Source organism: Lates calcarifer, linkage group LG17 (assembly GCF_001640805.2).
Source record: "Lates calcarifer isolate ASB-BC8 linkage group LG17, TLL_Latcal_v3, whole genome shotgun sequence".
Taxonomy (NCBI): domain Eukaryota; kingdom Metazoa; phylum Chordata; class Actinopteri; family Centropomidae; genus Lates; species Lates calcarifer.
In genome coordinates this window covers 24,257,314-24,279,319 of record NC_066849.1, presented here as the reverse complement: position 1 = coordinate 24,279,319, position 22,006 = coordinate 24,257,314, and the positions used below count along the sequence as shown (strand labels likewise).

General features: G+C 39.8%; 1 protein-coding gene across 1 annotated transcript in view; it reads right to left on the bottom strand.

Moving 5' to 3' along the window:
- brinp3a.2 (bone morphogenetic protein/retinoic acid inducible neural-specific 3a, tandem duplicate 2) overlaps positions 1 to 14,752 on the bottom strand; it is a 43,372-nt gene extending 28,620 nt beyond the window's left edge. The window contains exons 1-2 of the mRNA XM_018670912.2: positions 14,326 to 14,752; positions 1,101 to 1,461 (exon numbers count right to left, since the gene is read on the bottom strand). Of these exons, the coding sequence (XP_018526428.1) occupies positions 1,101 to 1,324 (224 nt within the window). The 5' untranslated portion in view covers positions 1,325 to 1,461; positions 14,326 to 14,752. The remainder of the gene's footprint in view (positions 1 to 1,100; positions 1,462 to 14,325) is intronic.
- Between the last annotated feature and the right edge of the window lie 7,254 nt (positions 14,753 to 22,006).

Genomic DNA, 22,006 nt, shown 5'->3' with positions numbered 1-22,006 from the left:
ATATTAAATATGAAGAATACTCTAAATCTATATCCTTCTCTGACCACACATCCCAAAATATATCCATTATATATGTAGTATGTGCAGTATTAATGAAAACATGCAGGGCTCCTAACACATCGCAGAATCATGCTGACTCTTCAAATTCATCCTCAAAAATTTCTTCATATATATAATTTTCCCCTAAACCAACATATGGCTCACACAGTGAAAATAATGCTTATTAAAATGTAGTAGATATTGAGATATTTCAGTGAGCTGTGATTGTAAAAAGTTAACAATATCATGGCTGTGAAGCTCTTTACATGTAAAATAGTAAATTTAGGTTTTATGAGGGTGGGGGTTGTGTGCTGGACTATTTCTTTTATGGATGAAAGAAACAAGATATAACTTTAGTGTGCTTTAGAGTGGGTGGATAGGTGGATTGCATTAGCTTTGGACAAAACCAGGCCATCTGTTTTGTGGTTTCCAGTCCTTATGCCAAACTAAGCTAACAAATCAATCAACTCATCTCATGCTTGGCAAGAAAATTAATTAGCACATTTCCCAAGATGACATGGGTCACTTCTGTGCATTTCTGTAGAATTCATTATTTAACTATTGTTACATCTCATCAGGTCGTGTTTGTAGTATCAGTGTTAGCAAGAAATAGCATGGCTTCGAACACATCTGAGTACCATCCCAGCTCATGTACTTAAAGTGGAGAGGTCAATGTTAGCAGTGGCTATAGTGGCATCTTCACACGACCACTTGAGTCTTTCCTAATGCTTAAAGTCAACAGTAATAATAATAATAACTGTTCATGTTAAATAAGCTGAATCTTACAGGACTGTTCTCAGTGCTTTTGAGCGTGACTGTGTTTAAGGACAAAACACAGACTTAGTGAGTTATACTAATCTAATCTAATAATATGTAAACACATGAACATAATCGTATTAAGTATGTGGTCTTTATTTACACACAGCTGATCTTTTTCAGGACGACTATGGAGAGTGTTTGATGTGGCTGCTGGGAGATTTGTTATGCATATAATGAAAGTAATCATATAGCAGTAGTAAATTCAGTGTAAAGTGCCTCTTCATCCTGCAGTCATGACTTACCTATATATCTTGTATCTGGTGGAGAAGCCTTGCCGGTTCTTCTCCACAAAGTCAATGTACTCTGGGGAGTGGTGGAAAGGCCCCTTATCAGACAGGAGCCAGTCCAGGGGGCCTCCAGGCTTTTCATTGGGGAGGCTGGATGTTGCTGCTGCTGCTGCAGTTACTGTGGACCGTAAACACACCCAGCAGTGAAGGCTGAGGCTGACGACGCCCCATAGAGCCATCAGAGATGGAGGGAGCGAAGGAGGGATGCGGGTGGTGTTGGTGGGGGGGCGTTCAGCGGCCAAAGCCACTAGTCATTAGCTGGCTCCTCCACTGGGCTGACCGGGGGACCTGCATCACCTGAATGCCCCCCGAACACCTACAGAAAAACACAAATGCACAGCTAAGGATACAAACAAACATCCACATCCAGTGTGGACAATAAGCAACCATGAATACAAACCTAAAGAAAAACGTTCAATAAATAAAAACCTTACAATATTGCAAACTTTAACAGCTCCATGTAGCAGAATGATATAGATGATTATATTGTCAGTTGTTTATAGGGATTTCATTGCACAGGAATGATGTGACATGATCAGTAAGCAACACACTTTTGTGTTGGAATTATTCATCCATTCATTAATCCTCTATCAACAGGAAACTGTGATAATGAATTGATCATTTATTAGGGAAAAATGCCAAACATTCACGTGCTGCAGCTTATCAAATGTGAGGATTTGCTGCTTTTCTGTTGTATTACATTGTTAATAAATATTTTTTGGTACTGGGTTAGGGTTAGCTTAAAAACGTCATTATGTGGACAGGAAAAGTGCTGTAATTGGGAAGAACATAATCACTTATGTACAACATCATTTCCATTTATCACCACAAAATGAGACCAATCATATGGTAAAAGTGGAAGAGGGGGAACATTGTAGAATATGATGAGAATAACACCAGTAACAAGGCAAGAGCATGTGTTAATGAGTTTGATGCCCCAGGGAAGCTTCCCTACATACCTGTGATGCTGCACAAATAATTTAAGAAAAACTACTATTAAGCTGACTCTAACAATAATTTTTTTATATCTGTTTTCCACCATCAACTTCATGTAATCCAAACAACAGTAACCCCTTGGTCAAATTCTGAAATTATAGATCTTCAGCAAAAGGGGAAAGTACCATCGGTGTTATAGAGTTATTACTGAATGAGCTCTGAGAATGGACAGGTTTCACAAATTTTAAACATTTTATAAACTTGATGATATATTAATGAACATTTATAAAGATAAATAAAAGACAAATTCTAAATAATAATCTTAAATTAGTAATAATCTAAAAATTAGTTAAAGACCTACACTCACTGTATACAACTACACTACTACTACACTTTCCACTATAACGTTTTTTTTCAGGGGCTTGTAGAGAAAAAAAGTCATCAAATAAAAGAAATTCATAGCACTTTAAAGTTAAATGCACTGTGATGTGCTATGAAACTAGAGGAGAAAGCTCAACTGTGAGCGAGAGCTGCTGTAACAGGCTGCCACTCGCGCAGTAAAAAGGCATCTTCCTTTGGAGAGAGAGAACAGTTTAGCTGACTTTTTTAAGACAGTATTTCACTTTTGTTATTATTCATTGCCCCCTTGTGAGTTGGAATTTTCATATTCAACAAAAGGACTTAATTTGGATAAAAAGTTAGAAGTTTTTGGAGGCTTGGTTAGTAATGTTATCCATTTCTCTTGCAGCCTCACATTGTGATTTAAAGAGATATTCTGATATAAAACTCTTGCACAGGACAAGTGCTTCTAAAGTGGTAGAAGTTATGATTCTAATTGTGAATTCATCCCTTTAACTCAGCAAATAATTACTGCTGCTGTTTTCAAAATTGTACTCATTATACTTCAACAGTGGCTTTACTGTAACACTGCAGCAGATCTATTAAGATTTATACTCACATGCAAATCAAGGAAGATTGTTCTCAAACACACACATACCCACAGACACATTTGTTGCTAAAGTCTCTGTTGCTGTGTTTTATCAGACTACCTGCTGTTCAGACTGTTGTCCAGGGCTCACATTAGTCTCCATCAACATTGCAAACCCTGTCAATCATTTCCCCTGCAGTGACACACTCCTTTGCTGTGTGTGTTGGGGTATAGGGAGTTTGAGTCCCATTACAGTATTCTGATGACAATCTGTCAAGTTAACTGAGCCATATGACTGTGTGTGTGGGTGTGTGCGCGCATCTGTGTGGGATTTCAAAAATCGTTACTCTCAGCCAACACAGCCAACAGCATGGGAAGAACACACAACAGCTGGAGGTGAATAGAGAGCTAAAACAGATATACAGTAAAATGTTAATGTTAAATAATGTTATTCATTCATCCACAGAAAGAGACAGGCGTAAGGGTTAATTAATGAAAGTTAAGCATGAAGGCGGACTCTAATTTAGTCATTTTAATAAGATGAGATGAGTAGGCAATTTGGAAATTGATTTCAGTCTGACATCGCTGTCATCACTCCCCAGCCTCGGCCTGTCTAACCCCAGTACGTGTGGAAGTGTGTGTGCATTTTTATGTGTATATACAATTTTTATATGTAAGTGTGCTATTAATTGAAAGATGACTGGATTCTAGTGCTTATACATGCAGTTTTTATTGTCTTTTAAAACTACTCCTTTCTGAAATCATATTTCTGTGTGGCATCTAATTTTTTGAGAAAACATGCATGTACACAAGTGCTGTTTTTAGGTCCTTTTGGCACTCCAAGTTAAGACAAAGTTAAGATTTTTTTTAAAAGCCATTTAAGGTTTACATAATTCTTTTTTATGTGAATTAACTCTCTACTTTGATTTGAGCTTCTTCCTTTATGCATTCAAGTCTCAAGTCAAGGTTGAGAGCAATCAAGTACAAATGAATACAAATTTTCTGACTAGGAACATACCTTAAGATTACTAAAACCTTCAAAGAACATAACTATTCCCACACATTTGCAGAAAGGAGCATGTAGTTAATAAATTTGTTACAGTGGACAACACTTTGGACCACAGGTATACAAAGATTAGACTCTGATCATTGTGAAAACCCTATGATCCCTTATTCCTGTACCAAGAAAGAAATGTACACACATCAAAAACAGTTTGTCTTGTTAATTTATGCTACATTTTTGTGATGAAACAGCACAGAAACAAAGGAAAAGGCTAGATTTGGATGAGATGGTGAGAATGTGTAAATGTGGAAAATAGGCAGCTTTTAGAGACAGCTGGAAGAGAGAGCGCTTTATGAGAATGAGTTGAACTTTGCTGAGCTGTGGCTCTGCAATGAAACCTGATGAAATGGATTAAAAAATTATTTTCGCTCATAACACCACCAGACTGCTTTACCATTTGCTCAGCTTGCTTTTTATTTGCTTTGTGTTGATTCTACTTGTAAAAATCACATCCACAGGCAGAGCCTTGATCAGAAGGCCAGTTATTATAGTCCTTAAAAAAAATCACACAAAATATCATTGTAGTTCCCAACTGTCAGCACCATTTTGCCCAGACTGTGATGGACTCAGTCCAACTTGGTCCAATCAGTCATGATGCCAAACCATAATCAGCACTATAATCACAATGTGTGTCCCTGACTTGATTCTGACTCAGCTCCAGTCTCCACTTTTGATATTTATACATTACACTTGATCTCATGTATAGCATGAAATGGGATGTAGGCATAAATGTAATACAATTCTGCACAGCACTGCAACAAATACTGAAACAGGGATAAGAATAAAGTTGCCCAACAATGAAACTGAGCAAATTCCCCCCAACCTCTTAACGTCTTTTGTTGTTGATGCAGTTAAACTGTGAACGAGTCCTGTAGCAATTTCTGCTCTCATTTCAGCAGTGTTGAATAGTTTATTCGCACTGAGACAGAGAGACCTCTGTCTTCCCAGCTTTGCTGTTATCTTCTGCCATGCTCTCTGTTCGAGCTCGAGCACTGCACTTTTCCTTCTTACTCTCTATTCTTTCAGCAGGGGAGGGCCACACAGAGTCATACTGTGTGTTTCAACAAAGTCTGACACCAGAGTTGTGGCTTACTATCACATAGTAGCAGGGTCAACAATAAGTTTCTGTATGATAATGCATGACAGTGTGTCTATACTGCAGTAAAACTGGCTCCAAAACATCTACAAGTGCATGTTTTGTTGCTGCATTACCAACACTTTGACTAAATATTACAGGTGAAACACTGCCTTGCTTTACACGGTGCATGTTGTGTATAGCGTGACCTTGCTCAGAGGGGAGTGTGTGGCGTGTTAATATCAAAATAGAGCACAGAGGTCAAATTAAAAGACTCTTTAATCCTATCATCCAAAAGGCAGCTATCCAAAAAGCTGATGCAGGAGAACACTGGCCTCTCTCTCGCTTCCCTGTTGCTCACTTGCTCCCTTTTCCTTCCTCTCACACTCCGCTGACTTTTTCCTTTGTCTCTCCAAAACCCATTCTCTTCCTCCTCTGCATTCTCAAATACCTCAAAAAACCCATTTTTGACTCACAGCCTCCACATTTTTTCACACACTTGCTGTGACAGTCCTGTCTGTAAACATTCATTGTTTTCAGACATGTCCGTGCTAGCCTTATAATCACATTATCAACCAAACAAAGCCACCCACTAAGCCTTTGTTATCAGCTGCCTGAATGATATCAGATACATGCCATTTTCACTTAACAAGGGCATTATGTCACATTTCCAGTCTTATGCAAACACTGCTTTTCATAAAACAATGTTAAAAATGCTCCTCCCTGAGACAGGAAGCTCTCACATAATCTAGAAACAACAAATCAAATGTTGGGTGATACAACAGGAAGGAATTTTCAATTCAAGGAGTAGGCAAGCACCAGGCCTCCAGTGGATCCACTCAAATATGATGTTGCACAACGTGGGCCAGCAATAACCCGAGGCTGTTTGGAACCTCTGTATAAAATGAAAGCTCTGTTTGTTCCTGTGAGGTCCTCTCAATGGAATTGTGAGGAGAGTGCAAATGATGGGGGAATAGATTTTCTCGCTCATGAGTGTAATGAGGACTCTCTGAATAGGCAAATTCCAAGAACAATATCATTGAAAGGACAGATGAGGCATCATATAGAAACTACAGCCCTTTACCAATTATTCATGTTGACTTTATTCATCGAGTGACTGTTGGTCTCTGGAATCTCATTCCAGATTATGAAAACACTGCCAGACATATTCTCAGAGCACTAAGGTAATCATAATTTGAAGTTAAATTAAAAAAGGTATGAGCCTCCATAAGCATGTTTCCTGCTTTTGAAAAAATCTGGTACCTGGGGCTCTCAAGGATCAGAAAGAGCTCTCTGGAATTGACAGTCAGCATGTGCCTCCATGCACAATCACTTCAGCCTTGTCACATGACACATAATTTTTCTTTCATATGTTGAGAAAACATTTGCACTAGAAACATATAATGTAGGGAGAAATCATAGTGATTGCAATTTATCTTTGAAATGATGCCCATGACAGGGTCCTGTTTATTTCTGCAGGGAAGAAATGTCCGCTGAAGAGTCTTATTTTTTTTGTCCTGCCAGTTCGATAGAAAAAGGGGGGAGTGTTAAACAAATGGCCATTCGAATGAAGTACAGCCAACAGTGGATCAAAATCTACAACATTTTTACGCCCACTGCCCGTCATAATGACAAGCTATATTCACTGAGCACCACTGAATACCAAATACTTGAGCTGCAGTCGCCTGTGATGACTGCCACTGTATGCAAGGTTTAATATCTTGTTATTACTTGACCAAAAGGCCCAGCAGATCAATGGCTGAGCAGAGATCGCTGTGTATGCCTGCTGTTTTTCCCCACGCTATTCACTTTTTAACTGAACTTATTCACCAAGTAATGTTAAAATGGAAGTTGTCAAAGTGGTTTTGAACTTTTCACAAAGGTTTTAGTTTTCAGTCTCTGAATGCAAATTTTGACTTTAAGCCCCAAATATTTGATTATTCCCTACCATACCTAAAGTAACTGCACTATCAGGGCAGCACCTGACAATTTATGTACAACGCACACAGTCCAAGCAATCAGCCCCTACTGACATGCACATTTTGAAAGGGCACTGCATTAGTCAGTTTAATCATTTGAATGAATTTTGAATAAATTTCTGTACTGTAATTTCTGACTTACAGTATGTAAGCTGGCACTGAGTTTTAGCACCTCATCTCAATTAGAAACAAGACAAGCTTAACACTCAGCACTCCACACAATATGTCCTTTCAGGAAATTGAAACAGTTCTTAAAACATAACCTCTGGTTGAAGAAAAAGCAATCCGTGTAGAGGACCACCAGCCAAGCAAAAAGGAAAAGATGATCAGAATTTACTCATATCTTGAAATGTTCTTCCCTGAGGCATTATGCTAAAAAGTCAATGAAATGATGAGACAGTGAGTCAAAGGCATTTTTCATTACAAGCACTACTGGTAGTTACATTAAGGTATGACATGCACAGTGTGGGCCTGGCATGTCCTCTGGCTATTTGGAACCTTTGTCTGAAATTACAACTCTCTTTGTTTTTCTGCCTCTCTGAATGATCAAGAAGGGAGCATTTAAACCAAAATAAATATGTTTTTTTAATGTTGGATCCTCAGCAGATACTACGGTTGAAATCTTGCAAATTAGCAGCCGCTGGAAAAAATGTTTGTAATTTTGCATTCAGAAAAAGAGATAATTTCATAGGAGCTGTGATTGCCGATATTCTTGACATTATTCAGCACTTGTTTTGACATTATGCAATTGATTGACAGACTTCTTGAGTTAAATTAACAAAATTGCTAGTGTTGCCACTTTGAGTTAATATATCAAATGATTTTGCTAAAAAGAACATCAAAAACAAACTCATTCATTGGCCTTTCCCAGCAGCTACATTTGTGATGAATGGGCTCATCTGTCTTTACAAAATTTTGGAGCATGTCTTTCAGACTATACTGCAGCATTTCCTGTAACTTTGTGTAACAGCCAGAATTACACACTTCCTCCAGTGGTTTAAGCCCAGCTTCTGACAGCAGTGTTGGATCTCGACTCTCACCCTGTCTTTTGGAGGATACAGTAAGCTTGATGAGATGTGGGAACTCCCAAGCCTAATCTTTCTTAGGAATTTCAGCAGCCGTTTTCATTGGAGGCGAGGACAAAACAGGTGCATTCAGCCCCTAAACATCTGCTCGCTTATTGTAGAATGCCAGAGCTGTAACGGTCACCTACCTGGGCTTTGTGTGTGTGCACAGATGTATGTTTGTGTGTGGTTTCTTGCGGTGTGTGTCCATATCCATGATTGGAACACTCACCACAGCAGATCCTCTTTGTTGGCACTGCATGTATGCAAATTGAAATGAGTCTCTTTTTTGTGATATCCCACACTTTGAACACATTTGAAGGAAAGCAATGGTAGAAAAAGAGACGGAGGGGAGGCACACGCTTTGCAGGGGGGATTTGATTAAAACATTTCATTAGAATTTCTCCAACAGGATCCACTTTGTAACTTGTCTGCGAGCCAACCCTAAAACCATCCTCAGAGTAGGGAAACAGGAACTGATAAACTTTACATCTTCCCCTCCGTGCTGACTAATGAGGTTTTTGGCCCTAATTAACCCAGTTATCTTCCCTCCTACAACTGTCAACAATACCTCTCATACCAGCGCCAGGGGTAAAACACAGCCTTTGTGAAATTCTAATATGACTGCCAGTTGCACGCATCCGGCTGTCTTACAAACAAAGACAAAGGATGAGCTCCCACGGTGTCCTGGGAAGACAACATCAGAGACTAAAAATGTCAGTATGTAAGCGATTACACCCACAGTCATGAAAACAGGCATGTACAGAACTCTGAACCTGTATAACGTCAGACATGAAGACTCAGAGCGGCACTAGGTTACTGTGAGGAAGGTCAAATGAAAGTGTGTATACGGTATGGGTGTGTGAGGGTGTGTTTTTCTGCACAAACTGTTGTGTAGGTGTTCAGTGGATTCCTAAATTTACTTTTGAACCTCCTGGAGATGTTGTGGATGCAATTTAGTGATGAAAGGTCCTCAAACAAAAACTTTCCCTCCATCACTCAAGACGTATTTCTGAAAAATCCAGCACTGCAGTCTTCAAGTCCAAATTTAGATTAAGGAAGTGGACACTACGAACCATAATTTCATGCACATTAACTCAGTTTTTTAATAACTCCTGCTTTTATCACTGTAAAGTTTGACTTAAACTGTGATGCTTTGCATTTTAACCGCAATATTCTTTATCTCTTATAATCCTCTTTGTATGTAAATGAGTTTTAGTGAAGTCACACAACAAAGAAACTTATTTACATTTGTTACTTACATGGCCTGCTGCTACAATCATTCAAACTATATGGAGGTATATTTAGACCCATTTTAAGAGGAAAAGAACACAAACTGCAGCTTTCTTAGTCCTTGTACTTCAGTAAATTTGGCTTTACTTCCTCATTGTTTGGGGCCCCACAGACCCCACTGCTGTATGTGTGATGAACCCTTCTCTTTGCCACAGGCTGGGTTTGCACATTTAACAAAGAAAATACAGATATAACCATAATGTTATTGCAGCAAATAACAAAATGTGTCATGTTTACATGCTATAGCCATTGAGGAGCAAGTGTATATTCCCTTTGTGTGCCAAACTGTTGACAAAGAAATGTGCATGATTATACATAATGGCATGTCTTATGTTTTAGGTCAGTTAGACCCCAGAGACGCATAACTATGTTTGAACTCATACACGCAAAGTGTTCAATCGCAGATATAGAACACATTAAAATCTGTTGTATTTAACCATGTTTTACAGCTGTATGTGTGTCTCTGAGACCCCAACCAGAAGTCCTACATCATTTTCTGCAGGAGATTACTGAAACATGTCATTTTGTCATCAATATGATATTTATAAATGGTTCTCATAAAATTAGGTGAGGGTCATTGAGTATGAACCTGATAAAACTATGTTAAGTATGTTTTTCAGCTGTTTTGGAGATCTCCAAACATTAGGGTTACATATCAGCGGTGGTTCTAGGGCATGTGCTGTTTGTGTGGTTGCTACTGTTAGACAGAATTCCAACAAGTTCAAAGTTTCTGTGCTCTCCATATGAGGTGAGAGCAGCTGATCAACAAGGGAGCCAGACAGCAGATAAACCAATAAACCGGCCAGTGTTATTGCTGCAAATGCACTGTGGGACTTTACTGTGTGTAGTTCTATTTACGGAGCATAAGCATACGTCACATCATACTCTGTGCCTTTGTAAAATCTGATTTAATCTTTTCACCACTGTTACAAAATAAGACAGTAGCTTATTAAGGCAGAGGAACCCCAAAGCAGACATCTTTTAGGCCAGCATGGAAACAGATCAGGCAGACAAATCCTTCCTCTCACAAAGGCAAGATGGAAATTTGGCTGAAGGAAGCAATAAACTGATAACAAACACAGCAAACCCCACTACTTTATTACAGTGACAATTCATTCTGGAAGATGGAAAACAATAAGCCCAGTCACCTCACATACTGCCATCAAAAACTCACATCATCAAATCAAAAAAAAAAAAAAAATCAGCCAAAAGGGTTGCCCCTCATTTGTTCCAGCAGCAAACCTTGGTTTTGAGTGTTGACTATCAATATAACTATGTTAGTCTAGGCAGAAAGTGAGTGTGTAGGTGTCAGACTGTATACAGTGTGTGTATGTTGTCCTTTGTGGCTGTGGCAGCAACAGGACATTAATTATTTAGACAAATTCAATCAATTACTCTGCTGGTGGTCTCTATCATTATGTGTGTACACCTGTAGGTTTAAGCAACTTAAAACTGAGCGTGAAATTTTTAATCTGCGAGGGTGTTGTAAATCATTTTAAGCTACATTAAAAAAAAAAAAAAAAACAAGTTGAAAGCAAACGGGGAAAAGTCCCCCTAATGATTGCTTCCCTGACTGTAAACTGTAAACTTCTCACTCGCGCATTTTTATATGGCTGCATATCACCAAGTGGCCTGAGAACATACAGAGTGAAGCTTCTATAAATCACTGTAAAACACAAATAGACCTCCTCTGCTGGTGGCCTTGTACAAACAGGGACAAAGGTTGCTCTTAAATTAAAGAGACGGTTTCCTTCCTCACTCCTTACTCTGCCTTTTTCTTTTATTTATTTTGTTTGTGTCTTCAGTTGCTGCACTGGCTTCCTGAATTCCCCCAGATGTAAAGATTTAGATCTTGCACTTAGATAAACTTTGATAGAACAGGAGATATATAAAATATGCAGCATATTCAAAAGGTAGTTTTCATGTCAGCTTATTTGAAGCACAACTTTTTGTACCTTTCTGTAGGATATAATACAGTGGTCATGTGCACATATTGACCTATCTGTAAATTACAATGCCTTTAAGTTCAGTTGTGTAAGCCTTATTCATGAGATGAAACCATTTGAACCTGATTTGATGTGGTATTCACAACTTCAGAAGTGAAAATCTTCTGAAAAATTAGCATTCAAGAGTTGTGAGGGATGCTGGTGTTTAGTTTTTGTTTTTTTTTTAAAGAAAGCCATGGACTTTTTTTCATTAATTATTTTTGTTTTCCATCCTTCTCTTGTTCTCAGCATGTCCCTTAAATATAGAAACCACAAAATAATGAATAATGTTCTGCAAAGAAACAAGCTCTGGCTGTATTATAACTTATATAGCAGTAGTGTTTTTGGGACTTGAACCACTTGATCCCTGACTTCCCATGTCGAAAAATACAACCTTACAAGTTCCATTTGAAGGTTGCTTTAACTATGATTTGTAATAACAATAATTTGGTTAATATTAGGAATAAGTTAATTGAGGTAAAATTTGCATGATTTTTCATTTTTGATGTGCTGAACAATGGTCTGGTGACTGCCTGTTTTAATGAGAAGTCTGCGCTTGATCTGTAAAATGTAATGTGAAAATGAGTACATTACTTTTTTGTGACAGACTGCAAATTTGCAGTAAGAGCAGCCTCTTGTCTGTCCGTTATTGTGTGTGCTTTTACAGAATATGTTCAGACTCAACATTCAATTACCATTTGCCTCAGAGAGAGATTTCCGTTTAATGCCCCAGTCGGTCTTAATCTGAGAGATTCTATTTTAACGCCCCAGTCAGTCACAAATCCCTCAATGAGACAGTTTTTTCTTCTCTTTTGCTTTCATTCTCATCTTCTCATCTCCCCTACTTTTTCCCCTCTCTCCCTTCAGCCACTCTTCTCCGTCATTTTAGATTGAAGTCAAACTTGCTGGTTTGCTCATTATCATAAAATAATGGGCTGTGGATATTAAGCAGATCTTGGCAAATCCTGACCCTGAAATACCACCAAAACCTGCACAGTCAATCTTTTTCTTCTTTTCATCCTTTTTTCTGTCTCTTTCTTTCCTCTCCATCTCGTCTTATTTCAGACTTTATTTTATTTTTCTCTCTCCCACCTCCCACTTCCCAGCAAATAGCAGTCATGATCTAATATACTGCAGTGGCATTTCACACAGCAAGGGCCCTTATTCATTAAGTCGAACACTTGTTAGCATTCACCCCCCCACCCCCAAATTTCCTACCCATCTACTCAAAACTTGTGATGGAGAACCATTTTGCATTGCATTGAAACTGTATTTACTCCACAGAGTCTTTTTATCCCCTTGTGGTGTGTTTACAGTGGCTGTGGGAGGAGGGTTGCAGGGATCCTTCAGTTTCCTCCCTCCTCTCCCATTCTCTTCTCAGCAATCACACCTACGAATGATGCCTCATCCAGTCCCATCAGCCACCCAACACTAAACTGTAAGAACATGGAGCCCTCTCAGGCATCTAATTCTTCCTGTTGGCATTAGTCTAGAAGCCTATGGCTCCCTGCTCAGTCACAGTTGTCATGTAAAAATGTTTTTCAAGCTCAATTTGTCTCCTCTCAAGTATGTGCATCACAGGCAGCTGGTCTGGTCAGCAACGCCCCAACTAACAAGTGCACTGAGACAAACACATAGAAGATGTAAACATGTTGCCTGGCTGGATATCTTAGCAGTGAGTAAATGTAGAATCTGTGGAAATGTGATGAGCTGGTACCTTCTATCTTTTCGTGGGGCAGGTGACCGATACAAGGAGAGAAATCTCTCTTTTCATATGAGGAGACAGTGTGCCTTTCAGGCCTGGACACGGTCGGGTTCACCAGTCTCCCAGGATAGATGAGGACACTGCTGAACAGTGGCCCTGTTGTGGCCCTATAAACAGTCTGAGGCTGTGGCACTTCTGCCTAACACTGGCAAGTGGCAATGAGAATTACAGCAGTGATTCACTGTTTTCTCCACCATAAAGCTTGGCTACACAAAACTACCTTCCTGCCACTGGGGTGGGATTTTTTACTCTAAGATACTGGTTTAATATTAAGTTAAAGTTAAAATACTACAAATTACACCTATGCCAGCCTGCCCTTGGGCCAATGTGATTGCATTTAAAATGTTATTTGTTTTGTTCGAGGGCATTTGGCTCAATATCAGAGCCTCCACTGACGATCCCATAAGGCTGCCCTGACTCATGTGCCTTCTTTGAGGGTGACGCTTGAGGGTGAAATGTATAATTATGAAATCAGTGGGACTTTTTCCTTTCTTGCCATTTTTTAAAAAATCCCAGGCTGCGAGCGAGCTGGGTTTTCTGCCTCACTGGTGCTTGGCAAACCGTGTACTGCACACATCAGTGTTAGAGATCTGATCCTCTACAGGCGAGAATGCCAATATACCCTAAGGAATATAGATTAGAGATGTTTGTTGGAAAGGCAGATAAAGGGTGGTTGTGTGGGTAAGGGGTGGGGGGGTTGGGGCGCAGGAAGCAGGCAAGCAGTGAGAAAGGGGGGAGATGAGTCTGATTGTGCTCATGTATTTACTGACAAGGCATGAAAGCAATATTCTGTATGCTTTCCTGAAAGCAGCAGGAGATAGTTTTTGTGTGTGTTTGTATACATGTGCAGGTGTGTGTGTAATTGTGTTTCTGTGGGAGTTTCTGCTTGCATTCGATCAAGCCTCAGAAAACATTTAACAAATGTCACAGCACAGCAGATTTTAGAGTGCTATCCAGGTCAAGTACACTGCTGGTGTGTCGTTACTTGCCAAAAATATAAACAGAAAACATCTACAGGTAGGTTGTTTGGATGTTGGGAAGTCTACTTTATATTCATACATCCCACTTCGACAAAAAAAAATATGAACTCACCGCGGTTTGGAACTGCAGATAAAGTTTAACTCAGTATTTTCCATTCTCTTGCTGAATCTCGGTGATTCTCAACTGCCGAAATTGTAGAGAAACTCATTTCACAGTTTGTCAAGGTTCGATGGTAGCTCCGCGAAGAAGAAAAAAACAACACTCCAAGAGCACCCGTACACACTCAGGGATCCGAAAAGAGGTGAAAGTGTTCGGTCAGGAAGGCTGCTCCGGACAAATCCGTCGCACGGTTCTACACCAGTGAGAAACTTTGAGAGAGCAGCCGGGGTGCGCTGGGGGTGAAATCCCAGTTATCCTAGTGTAATTCGGCGTTCCTCGAAGCAGAGGCTTTGACCTTTCTGGGATAATGACTTTACAAAATGAAATCATCCAGCAGGAGATGTAGTCAAGAGGACGAGTGGAGGAGAGAGAGAGAGAGAGAGAGAGAGAGAGAGAGGAGGAGAGAAACTCAAGGAGCGCAAAGGGGCTGTCGATTAGAAGATTAAAAAGACGCGTTTGCGCATTTGTTTCAGCCAGAAACCGGAGCGGTCCAGCATCGGACAGATGCGACGGAATGCGGCTACCGGGACGCGGACAGCCGCCCCACGAAGATGGTTAAATATCCCGTTACGAATTCCAGCCTAGCGCCGTTTTTCTCTACTTGACCCGCCTACTCCGCGTCGCTGTGTGGAGGGGCGCAGGAACGGAGGAGCCAGATCCTGTAGAAACTGTAGGTAGGCGCCCCAGTAGCAGATAACAGGCATGGGCGCCTCAGCTCTCCCCTGTGCCCCTCTCTCACTTAGTCACATGTTTAAGACACAAGTAGCCCTCTGTAATAGCTGCCAAAGGAGGGTAGACTAAGGTAGGCGACGTGGCGAGAATGATAACAAGCGTTTTGTTAAGTCTCCTTCTCACTTTAAATGAAAAGCGCTGGTGTGCACTAAGCGAAATGACACTCTCGTCATTAACTTTATGTCCCAATATAGTTCTTTTAACGTCGCAGTTATTTATAAAGACATGGGCAATGGAAGTAATTGATTATCACCTAAAACTGCTTGGCTGGTCCACAAAAAGCGCCTCCAGAGAGGACGTCAACATTCAAGTCTTATCTGTCTGAGGTGTCACATTAGTTAGAGAAGAGCGAAGTTGTTCAGCATAATGCCTAATCCTCTTTGGTTTTGTCTTGTGGAGCATGCCTATGCATGAACCATGAGTCATTAAGTGGCACCGCAAGGGCAGCTCAGCTAAAATCACCATGCAGCAGAGACCATGGCCACTGAGTGAATGAATAGATGCTGGCATTTTCATAATGACTATGACAGCACACATTATAGCAACAGGGATCAACGCTGGTAAACTGTATGCCCAGGCACCTGATTTCATTTCAGATTACATTGATCAAAACCAGCACCGGAGAGTGGAGGATTTGAATCGGTCTGGAGGGCAGATTCCGCTCTGTCTTTTATTGGCTCTTAGTTCTCTGCAGGGATAATTAATATGCAGTGAGAAAAAGAGGGTCTTTTGTCTGAATTACATCTGAAATACAATTTGAATCTCTCAGTGATGTGGGCACTCTCCTGGTTAAGGAGGTATTAAAGCCCACGATGGCTCAAAGTGAATTCTTAAATAGTACAAATAGTAGATATGAAATATTTAAATGCAAAATGCAATATTTATTGCAATTATTCATTTCATGCAACAGAGGCATGTTATTAATGCTGATAAAACACTGAGACATGTAACTAATGTCAAGGGTTGGCATGCTGTAGCCTTACACAAAACAATGTGGATGGTGTCCGTGGGTCATTTGTTAACTGATGATTCTGCTTGAAAAGAAACTAAATCTACCTAGAAACAGCAGAAATTAATCCGTGGAAGCAATCAGGTCTTGGAATTCTACAGGCACCGCAGCCTCAGTGTGGTGCTAATTAACCCAGTTCCCCACGTATTTTAGTGTCCATTTAGTATGCTGTGCTGTGCTGGAGCTGTCCGTGGTTCTGAAGTTGATTTATGTCGCGTCCAAGCTGAGATTTGTGCCAGATTCGGTGTGACACAGACTTTGTTTTATATTCTATAACTGTCAATTCTGATCAGGACAGTGCCGCAAAAAGTGACAACTTGTTAGAAAAATGTCATTAATTTAACTATTTCCTTAAGTGTACTCATCCATCTGTATGCTACATTAGAAAAACTGCAGTGTTGTTCCCATCCCAATCCATTTATCATTCATATTAAACCCTTCCAGCTCTGTGGTTGTTGTTGATACGCTTATGGATGGGTGCTGTCCATGGTGCTGAATAACTACAGCACTGTTTGGAGCCACCAAAGTTTAACTTTTAGATTAAGAACTGCTCAAATGCATGATTGGGTAAGTGATTCAGAGTATTTATAACAGCCTTAACAAGAGTGCCCCCTTTACTTAACAGCACACAAAACATAATAATTACTACCCACTTTATTTGATTGTATTTTGATTCACAAAAACACTTTCCATTTCACCAGAAATACATTTTTTTCTGAAAATGACTCTTTGTCAGCTGCAGTGCCGCTTTCTTCTTGGCCATGACCTGCTAAGTACTGTAATTCCATTAATTTTGCTATCAACCATTAATGACTTCCATTAGCATATTAATGAGTGATGTTCATGAAATGGATCTCCATCATGTCTGGTGGAACTGGAGCAGCCCAGTGGATTTGCTGCTCCAATGTCTGTGATGAGCAAGGCTGTGTAACTAATTTACACCTTAAGCACAGTCTCATTAGAGGACCTGGGAGTGTCTGGAGAGCATCACATTCATTTTAGCTCTGTGACTGTCTGGACTGTCTGCAGAAAATGTCTCTCCAATAAGAGGAGAGGTGTCACGTGTAATATTTGGCCTTTTTCACTGTCATTCTTCATTTCCTAATGCCAGCGTTCTGTTCGAAAAGGGAGTTCACGTCCATGTCAGCGGTGACTCATTCCTGAATCAGAGATATAACCTTTTTTGAGGGCCTGTTTGGTTTCGCTTGCATGCTTGTTTGATTTTACATTTTTGACAATAGCAACTTTAATATGCAGTGGGATTTGTGTTTCCCTCCCCATTCTGCGCTCCATCTTAGTAGATCTTACTGTAGCAGATTGGCTGACTGTCAGGCTGCTGCGAACTCTTAAGGCAGTTCCTCCACAGTCACACACACAAGCTGAAACCCCCTGTAATTTGACCTTAGCCGTCTCCAATATCCCGCAGGCAGCCATGGAGGACAGTTGATTCAGATAACTCCATTCCACTGGGCCTGTGAAATGAATTTAGGACTGTTCAACTAAGGGCCATTCATTTTGGCTCCATTTCACTGTCTATCATTTCCCCCAGAATACCATCAGACCAGCAGTTATCTCTTCTATATTTAAAACAGCTAGGATTATTTGGTGCAGGGGATGAATATACCTCATACTTCATACAGATTACCTCAAGCTATCTGGTGCTACCTTCTATCTATTGCTGCACTACAGATTCAGTATTAGAATATAAGCCAGAGCCAGCAGTATCATACCCTGTTTATTACGGTATATGCTTATCACTGCAAACCCAGGACAAAAGGTTCACGAAACAAAAAGGAACTTTTAAACTGCTCAGAGAGAATGTTCAGCTCTTTGTCCCAAGCAAAATCTGCTGCTTTCCTTCTTTACTTTTTAAAGAAGTTGAGCAGTAACTATTATTTATCCTTTATTGAACGAAACTAAATTTCAAGAACAACCCCATTAACACTTCTCCTTGCTAGGCACAGAAAAAAGGCTTAATGAGACTCTTCAGGGTTAATGTTTTAATCAATGTGAACTTTCCATAATATCATAACCAGTTCCCAAATGCACACTATACATAACGCTTTGTATAATGGCCAAACCGAGGCTTAATGATGAGGAGGAATTAAGTTGATACCAGAGGCAGCGTTATAAACGGTGAGATAACCTTGTTTTCAGATGGAAACAACAACAGTAATACTGCGATTGTCATCAGTGGTTTCATTCAAGATATTTATCATCGTATAGCAGCTTCAGTGCTTAACAGTGTGGCTGCTAATTCAGTGGGATTGATAAAACAACTGTTGAGGTGGATGGGGAAGGTAAGCTGCTTTGTCTGCCCTTCAGTAAATCCAGATCACATTTGCAATCTCTTACAGATAGTGTGCTGTTCTTTTGAAAACCACTGATCTGTTCATATGATACCATGAGCAGTGCAGGCTTAGAGTGCTTTAATAAAGTTTTAGGTCATAACTAGAAATGCAAATTGTTCTGTCTGCAGTTAGCAAAAGTAAAAAAAAAGTTATTCGTTTAAATCCCTGGACGGGCTCAAAAAAAGAGAACACCAACTGCTGTCAAAGTGCCCTTAGGTTAGGCACTGAACTTACAACTACCCCTGTTAAGCTGTTCATTGGCCAACAAAACCGAGCTGTAATAAACATTTGACAATGAATTCCCACTGCAACCACTCTCTTGTTGTTCCTGTAATATATTCATATTCAACAAAAAAAGTTTAAAACATTAAAAGAACAAAATAAATAAAAATGTAAAAATGATAATTATGATCTGCAGCACAGTTGGTATCCATCTTTGTAGTAATACATCTCAACAGTGTAGACATTAGTCAGTCAGTTCTCTTCCAGAGGGGGAAAAAAAAAGTGGAGAATTGAGAGGTGAGATATGGAGAGACCAGTGTGCCTTTATACCTAGAGTATGCTGCCATGGAGGAAGCCTATCATTGAAACCCAATGAACAGATGGCTTGGAGATTTATCAGAAATGATATAGTGCTGTGAATGAGAAGGCTATGGCTTCTCCATTACCCATCCATCACCGATGATGTATTACAGATAAACTACTAGGCAGCAACAAGCTCTTGCTGAGAGGCTGACCTCGTTGATGAAAGCGAAAACTCCCCCATGGCCATCCCAGAGTACACAACCCCCTCTTTTCAATACAACAGTCAGGGCTTGTCTCTGTGCAAGGAATCTCATATCAACAGTATTACTTGTTGGGGGTGGTGTGTGTGAACTGACAGAAAAGAACAAACACACAATTTGTCTCCAGACATGGGATGCCAAGCCCCTCATCTTGACATCAGGCTTAAAGGTGAAGTCAAAAGACTATTCTCACACTGTGTGGCTGATGTGCATCTTCAGTATCCTTTACCTTGCATATTCCAATTCCAAACAGACAGCATGAATATAACATAGATCACCATTAAGTCTTTTAAAAATCTTTTCCAACTGTTTTTTGTGGCACCAAACAGCAGCACAAGACATATTGTACTTTCTTGAGTACTTCACTGCCATCAGTGAAGTGATACATTATCAACCAAAGTCAGTTTATACACACAGCTTACCCAAAGTGATGATTCATCTTCAAAAAAAAACACTGAAAAATATGACCCTCAGCAATAGCATTAACATTCTGGCAATAACAGTTGCCTCTTAAGTAGGGATGTCCCAATTAAGTTTTTAGCCCACAGTCCTGATTTCAGTTCTTTAATGCTGAGTGTCTGCTGAGAGAGGTCAATCCAATATTTACACTTACTTTCATACTGTAGCACAGCTGCACAGTGCAGGGATTGCACAGTGCCCGCATCAAAAATGAATGAGTCAGTTTATATATGTTTAAATATTTTGTTAGTGCCCCTGAATTAAGGAAATAAAGCTGAAATGGTTTGTTGTAAAATGTGGATGATAGAGAGAGGTATTAGTCAGGATCTATTGTTTTAGATTTGGACAGCCTTTAGATTTTCCCACAAATGTCAGCAGAAATGCAGTATAACACATATTTAGCCAAACCTTAACCCTATTATTATTATTCACTCAGCATTATGACTCTGGTCACTGCCAAGTCCACCATTGGCTCTGTGTAGCAACCAACCAACCATTTTTTCCCCATTGCAATAATGGACAAACTTCTTTGAATACCTGCTTCTCATTCACAGCACTCATATAAGGTAATTCAACTTGTGTTATTAATACAAAATAATGCAATTAATTGCCCTCTCCAACCATAAGGAGTTTATTCAGCAGCATGGACAGGATCCCTCACTGGCTTCCCACCATCAAAGAATGCTAACGGTTGTTGCAGGAACTTGTGACTGAGCCTTATATTCCCGGGATTAGAGCTGTTCATTACCATTAGCTGCTTAGTCATCAATGCTTGTATGTTTTGTACTGTTTGTATGCTTTAAGATATATAATCAGATCTAATGAGATGACTAACAATGCGGTGTAGGGATTGAGATCCACACATAAGCCTTGAGCCAGCTTTGGAAATGAGAAGGGTTTTGATTTGTTGGTTTCTGAGGGCAAAGATTTCTGCTCCCTGTGACCATGACTGACATCAGAATTTTTTCTGGGCAAATATAATAAATCTATGGCATCTTATCGCAGCACTACTTTATGATTTAGGCTGCGGTGTTGGAAAATTGAGTGGTCTCTCTTGTCTTTTTTCTGTGTGTTCCTCTTATCCAACCTTTTGCTTCAGCTAGAGAGAGTAAACAAATGACACAAAGCTGAGTGGAAGTCGTAGAGATAAATTCTCAACCTGTGGTTTGCAGAGGATTGAGCACTGGAAGGAGGGACAAGTAAAGGCATGTGAAGTGACCCGGTCCACATTACCCCTGTCACTATCTGTATTTCCCAGCTTGGCCTGATAGATCCATGGGCCCTCTGCTGACAGAGATAATACAAGGCAGAGAGAAAGACTGTTTTGTGACAGCATTGGGTAAAGCAGAGAGGAGCGAGGAAAAGCAGAGAAGGGGGGAAAGTGCATGACTCAGCAAAAGGTGTCGCACCATTAAAATTAAATTTACAGCTGGTTTCAGACAAATCTGTAGGCTCTGTGGCTGTAGGCAGAGGTGGTTGGGCATTTGGAGGACATTACAAATTGACACCCTAGTTCTCAGGACTACTGAATCATTTATTACACCTACCACTACTTAAGCTGTCTAAGCAGTGATGGGTTTGGCACTGTGTTGTCCACAGTTAATTCATCAGGGGTGAGCTGGCTGGTGCACTGTCTGCCCAGACCGCTGTTGAATCCTCCTCTGTCATTAAAGATGTCAAAAATATCCTGCTTTCATTTTATCCTTAAAGCTAAAAAAAAGAGGAAATCCAATGAATGTGCTTGCTAAAGCATTTTACAGTAGACATTTATATATGTACTGATTTGAATAACTGATATCATAAAGTACCGCTGCTACTTTGATACTTATTGTTTGTGTGTAGTCATAATAAGATTAACAATTACGGGTTAAACAAAGGGTTTTTATCAAAAAAGTGTGGCAGGTGCATCACTTCCTGTGTAGATGATTTTTTTGTTGTTGTTTTTTTGTTTTTTTTTTTTGAAAAGTCAAAACAAGACTGGATCTCTGCTGGACAATAGGTGTGTGTATGAATTTAATAGTTAATGAGTTATGGCACTTTGCAATAAAGAGTATTCCTGAAAAGGGAATTTTTAAGTATCCAAAACCAATGTGACCCAGAGGGATTATATGAGGATGTGTCATCTCAGTGTATGCTGATGAACTAATGAATTTCTCCTGCGGACCTTGACCCCTGATCACATGAATTAAGAGTATAACTAAAACCTTGCTTTTTCCATTGAAATATTACTCAAACCAGCACTTCCAACATTACATATGCAGGGAAATTGATTTTTCTTTTTCACATTACCATAATAC